General features: G+C 55.2%; 1 protein-coding gene across 1 annotated transcript; it reads left to right on the forward strand.

Annotated features, from left to right (window-relative positions):
• The first annotated feature begins 1,853 nt into the window (after nt 1–1,853).
• Nucleotides 1,854–4,540, forward strand: LOC149809701 (transportin-1-like). The gene is made up of 5 exons (XM_089994686.1): nt 1,854–2,300; nt 2,397–2,486; nt 2,810–3,333; nt 3,799–4,231; nt 4,328–4,540. Exons 1-5 carry the CDS (start codon nt 1,854–1,856, stop codon nt 4,538–4,540), a joined length of 1,707 nt encoding a protein of 568 aa, XP_089850812.1.
• Nucleotides 4,541–8,636: the final 4,096 nt, after the last annotated feature.

Consider the following 8,636-nt stretch of genomic DNA (forward strand, 5'->3'; position numbering starts at 1 on the left):
AAGATCTCCGAGGACTTTGCGTACCAGCTGGATGTCAAGATGACGGTGTTCAACGCAAAGCCATCGAACCTCATCATGCCCAAGGTCGCTGCGCTGTTCAACGCCCCGTGCGCCGACGTGAAATTCTCGGCTGTGAAAGCGTTCAACATCATGTCGCAAACCATGCCGGATTGGCTTGTGGACAATTTAGACGCTTATGCCCAGGGCCTCCTGCGGCTGGCGCATGAAGAGGGGGAGCCACGCCTTCAAAAGGTGTGCATTGAGGGTTGTTTCCCTGCAAATATCACGTTATCACGTACTTGTAGCTTCAGCTGTGATAAGTCTAATCAGTAGCTAGAAGTAACACACCTGAGGCAAGCCTCGCGAGTTCCGCTATACGGGCGAGCATGCAATCCGAGCACGCATGCTACAAGGGCAAGCAGGCACATCACAGATGAGTGACAGGATCACTGATTTGCAGAGTGTCTATAAACTAGACTACCCTGGTACAAGCACTTAACGTCATCAACTATGCCAGATACCCAGTGATTTCTAGGGTCTGCATGGTACCTCGATCGGTGAGAAAGAAACCATGGGTATACGTGTTCTTCTGTGGCGACTCACACAGTTCAGTGGGATGAGCAGGAGGTCTGCGTGGGCATCACGCAGCTGCTGCAAGCCCGTCCAGACGCCCTGGAGCCTCAGCTTTCCACGGTTCTATCGTACATCATGCACACCATGCAGCACTCGGAGCGTGAGGTCGCCCTAGAGGCGATGGAGTTCTGGATTGCATACATGGAGTGCCAACTGCCTTCGGAGCCGTTGCTGCCTATCCTCGGGAAGCTTGTGTCGCTGTTGCTCACGTTCATGGTGCGTGCTGCTCCTTTCAGAGCCGCTGCCACTTTCTTTGCTCGCGCTGGTAATGTGTAATGAGTGAGACAGGAGAGATGTGTGGCATTGCTGACATGCCAGCGATGGTCATCTGCAGTGCTTCGCAAGGTAACTTGCTGGGTGGGTCTTCAGGTCTACATCCCTGGACATGCATATGATTATCTGGCGCAGAATTGTGGGTCGACCCCATTTTGGCGAAGCACTGGTCATCCGCGTTCGTTGCATGCGCGATTCAATCACCCAGATTGCGCGCTGGGACCATTCGGTGTTGCTGATGAGTGACTAGACGACTGCATTCAATCATCTGCAGAGCTCTGAACTTGTCGGCTGGCAGCCCTGGTGTCTTGGGACTAAATGGCCAACAACCTCCACAGAATGCCTTCGTGACAGCATCGCTCACCAAGTGAGGAAGATCTTTGAGCTCTGGCAATGGGTGTATGGTGTGTGAACTTGCTGGGGGCTGCCTGGGCCTGTGGCACTGTTCCATGCATGTGTTAAAAGGGTGGGTGCGCTAAAGGGTTGGAGAGAATGGCTGTGTAGGGGAAACTTATCCTCTAGAGTAGCACGTTGCCGGTGTGCATGCAGCGGTGAAGGAAGCCGCACCGCTGAACGGCGTACAATCGAAGCGCACACATTCTGCAGCAGCCAGTCTTTGATCGCCTCGAATCGCATCAGCCCCTCAGGCTGCATCAGCAAGCCTTTGAACGCCTCAAATCGTGCCGCGTCCCTTGCCGGTAAGCGAAGAGACGTCGTCGTTATCATTTATAACGCCAGCTGTGATAAGTGGTAGCTCGAAATAGAAGCTTGAGGCAAGCCTCGTGAGTGCCGCTATCATGGCGAGCATGCAATCCGAGCTCGCATGCTGGAAGGGCAAGCAGGCACATCACAGATGAGTAGCAGGGTCACTAATCGCAGACCTATAATGTATACCCCAGCATAAACACATACCCGTCAGAAGAAGCGTTCCTGAGCAGCGTGACAGCATGCGCGCTGTCGGCATTGTTTGGCCAGAAAAGTCATGCATTGTCAGGCATCGCGATCCGCAATACAGGGTCCGGCGAAACGTTGGCTGTCGAGTGCAGGTGTACGACGAGTACGACGACGAGGTCGCGGACGCCGAAGCTGCAGAGAGCGTGCAACAGGATACAGACTCAGCGCTGCGACCGTTTATTGGCCGCAACGACAGCGGCCCAGCAGCGGAGGGCGATGATAGCGAGTCAGGGGGGGATGGGGGAGCCCAGGACGGCAGCTCCTATGAGTGGACGCTCCGAAAGTCGTGTGCGCAGACCCTAGACCACCTCTCCCACGAGTTCCCGGACCGCTTGCTCGATTTTGTGCTCCCCGTCGTTGAACGCTACCTTAACGTACGTCGCATCATGCTTTCCGACCTCTTCCCGTTGCCTGTTGCTGCCCGTGTCTGCAGGAAGCATGTATGATGAGCCCCCGCCGTAGATGCATGCCCCACCCGGGCGCCACACTCATGTGCTGCACTCATGCTGTTGACAGCGGTGCTTCCATGACCTCAGCATGGTGAGGCGAATGCTTCATTGCCACACTTGGATGCGTGTTTTGTCAATGCTTTTGACGATGATGGTGATGATTACGAAGGCTTGCTTGTTCCGACCGCTGACGTTCAATGAGCTGTATCACTTTGAGTGTGCTGTCGTTGTTTCTTGTTGTCTATTTCTTGCCATTATCTATGTGATGTAATGATGATTACGAAGATGCCATATCTCATCGCACCACGATCTCTTGAAGCTCAGTAGTACTCCGGGCCAACGTCCATGTGGATGCGGTATTGTTGTGAATATAAAAGACATCTCCTCAGTGAATTCGCCACGCGCACGCGCCATCCAGCTTATGTGCATGGGATTTCTTACCGGCATGGGCTTGACTTGGAGCACCTGTGTGGCGACTCAGCGGTCATACACGATTGCAGGACGAGAACTGGAGGTTGAGAGAAGCCGCGATCCTGGCATTAGGAGCGGTGGCAGAGGGCTGCAGCGGGGGACTAGCACCGCACATACCGTCCATCCTCGTCATGCTGATGGCCAAGCTCAAAGACACCCAGCCGATGGTTCGCATCAACTCCTGTTGGACGCTCGGTCGCTTCTCCGTTGGGCTCTCAACACCACACCCTCGCAGCCCGACACCACCCTCGCCCAGTCACCCTACATGCTTCAGATCGTCAACGCGCTGCTCGAGCGCACGCGAGAGCACAACTCCTGCGGTGCACTTTGCCGCGTGCTCCGGGCTCGCTGCGTTTTTCGAAATGGTTCGCAGTGCCAAGATGGGCGCACTGCTCGACGACCAGGCCGCCACGATCATCTCGCAGCTTGTTGCGTGCCTGCCTGTCTACACGCGCAAAAACGTCCGCTCCCTGTACGAAGCGATCGTCGAGCTTGTGAGCGCTGTGCCGTCCTGCGTCACCAACCCTGACCTCATAAGGGTGCGCTTTGCCGAGTTTGTTGTGCACAACTGATGTTATGTCCATCCGTGTAGCTGGTTGAGGTGTCAACAGACGCAGGTGATGTACCACGTGTGCGTGCGTTCCATCTTCCTGTGCTTCTGCTGTCCTGTTGCATGCAAGGTGTGTTACGACGGGTGAGCCGTTCTACGTCAGACAAGGTGAACTCATGCTCGCCCATACAGCAAAGCTAGCACTTCAAACTTAGTATTTTGGAATTTCCACCAAGCAAACCCCACAACAGGCTATCCATTCGAGCGTGCGCTTCGCCACACGGCAAAGCTGACATCGCAAGCTGATCTGGGTTTGGGTGTTAGGAATGCAAAAACAAGTCATCTGCGAACTCGCTCATGCGATGTAATGCGACCGCATCCTACCAATCTGCAGGCGTACATGGAGCCGATGGTGGCCCGGCTCATCAAAATGCACGAACTGGGACCGTGAGATCAACCCCCTCATAGACGCGATCATCCTCCTGGGGCGGTTCTGGGACCGCACCTGGAACCCTACGCCCCCACCCTGCTGCAACGCGCGCTCACCATCTGCGCCAGCGGCCTCTCAGTCTCTGCCGTTGGCAGCGTGAACGGCGCCAACGCCTCGCTGCAAGAAGCCGCGGATGCGGCGAGCTCCGTGATGACGTACGCACTAGACCTCGTCTCAGGGCTCTGCGAGACTCTCAAACTCTCGATGCAGGGGCTGCTGTCCACCGTTGGGGGGCAGGCCGTCGCGGATCTCGCTGTTGAGTGCGCTCGCGGCAAGACGCAGAACATTCGGCAGTCGGCGTTTGCGCTCATTGGAGACCTCGCCACCTACTGCTCATCGTTTCTGCAACCTCGCGCCAATGAGCTTCTCCAGCTGTGCTCTGACCACATCGACTTTGCTCGCATCACGGAGGTGCGTCACCCAGCTTTGCGCTGTGAAACCGGGGGTTTTTCTGGAGTAAAAGCGATTTCTTCAAGATACGTACTATGCTGTCTGTGAGGAGAACAGGCGCCTTACCCCTGCTTTTACCTTCCATGCCCTGTCCTGGGAGGCGTTGGTATCGGTCCTGTTGAGCCTTTACTTTCAGCAAATCAGTTGATACTCATGCAAAAGCATGAGTATCAACTCATGCTGCGGATGGGTTCTTGGTGTCTTGCAGTCCTAAAAATGCCGAATCATTTGCATGGCCAGTACGAGTTGCCAAATGCACGAGAACAATAGTGTCCTGTCGCTGGGAGTCTTGACTGATGACATGGCGTCCACTGGACAAGCATGCGAGGATTTGTCTGTCAGCATCTGCACTGCAATTGCCTTGGCTTGGAAGCGCCCACACCAGGTGCTCAATGATCCACCGAATACGCGGGGAGGATGTGCCAGCTGTGATCCATATTGGAGCTGCGTGCCGTTGAGAGTGCGCACACCAGGCTTTCCAGATTGTCTTGAAAATGGCCGACACCAGCGTTGGGGTGCATGCGGCATAGCGTGTTTGGCGTTTGCAAAGCCCATGCACGATTTTCTGGTTTTTGGTTTTTCTGGTGAGAATGCCAGCAAATTCCCTAAAGGTAGCGCGGTTCTAGTTTTTATCTTCAAATTCAAAGTAAATAATCAAAGGGGAGTCGACGTGAGAGGAGTGTGGGACGGACTGTGTACTGACAAAGGTCGAAAAGCATCTGCAGGATGAGATGAATGCGTGCAACAACGCGTGCTGGGCGCTGGGTCTCCTGATTCAGAACCTTCCGAAAGAGAGCACCGCGCCGTTCATCATGCTCGCCGCAGAGCGCTGCACAGCAGTGCTGCGAGGCCAGGACATGGTGCATAAGCGCATGTTCGAGAACGCAGCCATTTCGCTTGGCTACATCACGTTCGTGGCGCCTGCCGCTCTTGCCCCACATGCCGAGCAGTTCCTTGGGCAGTGGTGCGTTGCTGACCCTGCACAATTGCGTATGTCTGATAGTGATGTATCTGTTTACAAGACTACCGCATCCGCATGATCCTTGGCTATCTGGCAGCCAGCAGTGCTGGTTCTTGTCATCTCATTGTTCAGGTGCTGATTCAGCAATCGGGCAGCCAACTGCGTGTTTGTCCAGCCCTGCTCGTTGTGCTCTTGAGTGGCCCACCTGGTTCGCCTCATTCAAATGCTGCCGCGGAGCTGTCATTTTAAGCTTGAGATTTGCAACCGGCCCTCCTCTTGCTGGATGCGGGCAAGGTATCTGTCTCGTTATGTCGTCTACAAGGTATCCCGCCATGACGGATGTTTTCAGATAGAGCAAACCATTGTTTTTGTCAACTCACAAGGGCTGCTGCGTCGTAGGCTCACCAATCTGCGAACAGTGCGAGACGGCCCAGAGAGGAGGCTGCATTCCAGGGGCTGATGGCAATGCTCTCGTGCAACCCTGCACCAGGCCTGTTGTGTTTCCCGTCGCTCTGTCAAGCCGTCGGCTCGTGGCAGGCTCCCCCCCCCTCGCTGCGTCACGGCCTACACAGCATGATGCAGTCCTACAAGTCGCAGCTCGAGTCGCTCGGCCAGTGGAACTCCGCAATGGAAACGCTAAAGCACTCCTGCAGCAACACCATCATGGAGCGGCTCAAAACGGAGTACGCCTTGTGACCGTCCTACCCCACGGTTTTCAGACAGTCGCACACATCGGGACTGCCTGGCAATCGCGTCGCAGGCAGCAACTGCAGATGTGGCTGCAGCTTGTCGCCACTTCAGATGCTGGTGGCTGCTCCGTTGGGCAGCATGTTGAACGAGTGATCGTGGGCTGCAAACATTGGGTGGTGCTTTGTGCATCTGGTAGCTGAAGGGGGAGCCGCGCTCGTTTATCTGCTTTCATCTGCTTTTGCCCTCATCTGGTCCCTCATCTGCTGTTGTCTTCGTCAGGTGAACATGGAGAATACCTTGCAACCAGAGCTTGATCGCAGCAAGGCCGCCGGTGTTGCAGAGTCGGGTAATTTCCGTCGTGAGCTCAGCGCTCTCCTCTAGGCAGGTCAGGCTGCAAGAAGCCTCCGTAGAAGTCCATTCAAGTGCTCAGGAGCGCCTAGTGCTGCAACACCCAGCCCGCGCACAGGAGAAGCATCCCAACAGAACCTCATTGGATTATTACAGCGCAAGGCCAGCTTGTGATGTCCTGTCACTTGCGCGACGATGGCTGCTCTCGTGACAGCCGCCCCCGCGGTGCATGACATCTCCGATTTCAAGGATGGAGCCATGGGGGCGTCAAACGCTGGAAGACAAGCATGCTTGCGCCGCCAGGCCACTGGACCGCGTGTCACGGGACCAGGCAGCACTGCATCAGAGCCTGTGAGCTGGTTCCCTAAGCACCTCTAGGAGCAGAGGTCGCCAGCAGGGATTGCCTACTTGCTGTGCAAATCTGGAGAGTTGTCAGCTCTAGGAACGCCTTTTCGAGTGGCAGCCGATTTGTGGCAATCCAGTGAGGCTGGCGATTCCACCCTGCTACAGCCAAACTGGCCCATCTTTGACCACTCATCGCGTCTGGAACGAGTTTGGCAGATGCGATTCTTGCGCTGTCCACCAGCTGGGGTCAGATGCAGCACTAGGGCACCTAGCAGGCAGAGCTATATGCAATGCGGGTTGTCGGAGCATGCTCGGCACTTGCGGCTGTGCATGCAACTGCCGCGCGTTTGTTGCTCGTTACTGAAGGCTCCAGCTGCTGTGCGTCCTGCTTGTAGACACCCATCCAGTGCAACTTCTTGCAACAACTTCTCGCCTTCGCGTTGCGTGCATTCCGCACATGCAACGCACAAGGGCAATCAGTCGGACTTGTCAGCTCATGTCGTGAGAGCTGCTCCGTGTGTTGGGGGCTCACCGGGCAGTCAAACTCAGTGCGACGTTAGAAACCTGTTAGGTTTGTGATAGCGAAGCATTTTGCAAATAATGCATGCCCAGGGATGCCAGGGATGCCATACACATGCCTGTGCGACCCCTTCCCCAAGAGGCTCCACGCTCTGGCGGACGTGTCGGCCACACGCGCGTCGAGGTGTGCCTCGGGCGGTGGCGGTGTTTGTCGCCTTTTCCCACCAAAACTGGTACGGATGAGGTGGTTGAGCATCGAAAGGCCCACGGAAGGCGACGTGGCGCCAACTACCAATGGGTAGATGACCTCGTTGCTGCCAGACACGGGTCAAGGCACCTGAAACCGCGCGGAAGTGCTTTGCTTCCGTGTGCAACTGCGCAGGGTGCTGTTGTCGGTTGCAACGTCCTGCAGCTGGTTGAGCGTGGTTTCAGGTCACTGCGGTTTCGGCGGTTGTCGTACACGAAGCGGTGGCGGGGATAGGCGCGCCATGGGTGGATCCGTGCTGTATCGTCCTTGCTTTCAACGTGAACAGCTCCCACGCAATTGCAGGGACATTGGTGCTGCAACCCTGCAGCAGATGACCCCGTGCAAGTGCGAGGTGAAGCCTCAGCCCCCTCCTGCGTGAGAGCTATCTGATATCTGATACTGCAACATTCATGTGCGATCCTGGTGCATGTTGCCCAGCTGCCCTCGTTTCAGTTGCATTCAACACAATTTGAAACGTAGCATTCGTGCTGAGCGCTGTAGGGGGGGCGCCTGCATAGGGAGATCGCGTCGTAATTTGTTTTGAGCCGTTTTTTAGGCATTGTTGGCCACCAGCGTGTAATGGAGTGTCTGCGCTGTGGAGGCCTCTGTATAGGGACATAAGAAATCAAAAGAAATAGTACCAGCAGCATCGTAGCGAATTTTTCATCAGACCACATCCATCGCCGCCATCCACCTGGTGGCGCGTGTGCGCAGTCGGCCTTGTTCGGAGATGAATTGGACGTTAATGAATTTAAACTTAGCCAACCATGTCGTGTCTGCTGGGGTGTCAGTTACAGGAACCGCGGCTCTGGCATCGCTTTTAGCGATTTAGCGCAGCTTGACACAGGACCTATGCACAGGCCCTGTGATTTTGAGGTGGCACGCTGTGCTCAGGCTTTCCGATAGTTTGATCCAAGAAGGGCTGTATCGTTGCGTGCGGTGTTAGCTAAAGCATAACTTCTTTGCTTCTCGAGTTTGATCAGTCAGCCAATAAAATGTTATCATGTGCAAGTTTGCTTGTGTGACTCAGCAACTTGCCATAGCCGGGTGTGCACCGCAACGCATAGGCTGGCAACTTGGGTCCTAGTTGCCGCGTTGCGTTTCATTTTTCTCGAGTTGTTCATCACCAAGGTTGTTCATCACCATGGGATGAGAACATCCTAGTTCTTGCCAGTTCCTAGTCACCTTCCTAGTTACCACTGTATGATTGTGACACCGTTGAACTTATGTCGTGGCAACATGTACACATCTTTTGA

The sequence above is a fragment of the Nuphar pumila genome, unplaced genomic scaffold (assembly GCF_984573655.1).
Source record: "Nuphar pumila unplaced genomic scaffold, dmNupPumi1.hap1.1 HAP1_SCAFFOLD_877, whole genome shotgun sequence".
Taxonomy (NCBI): Eukaryota; Viridiplantae; Streptophyta; class Magnoliopsida; order Nymphaeales; family Nymphaeaceae; genus Nuphar; species Nuphar pumila.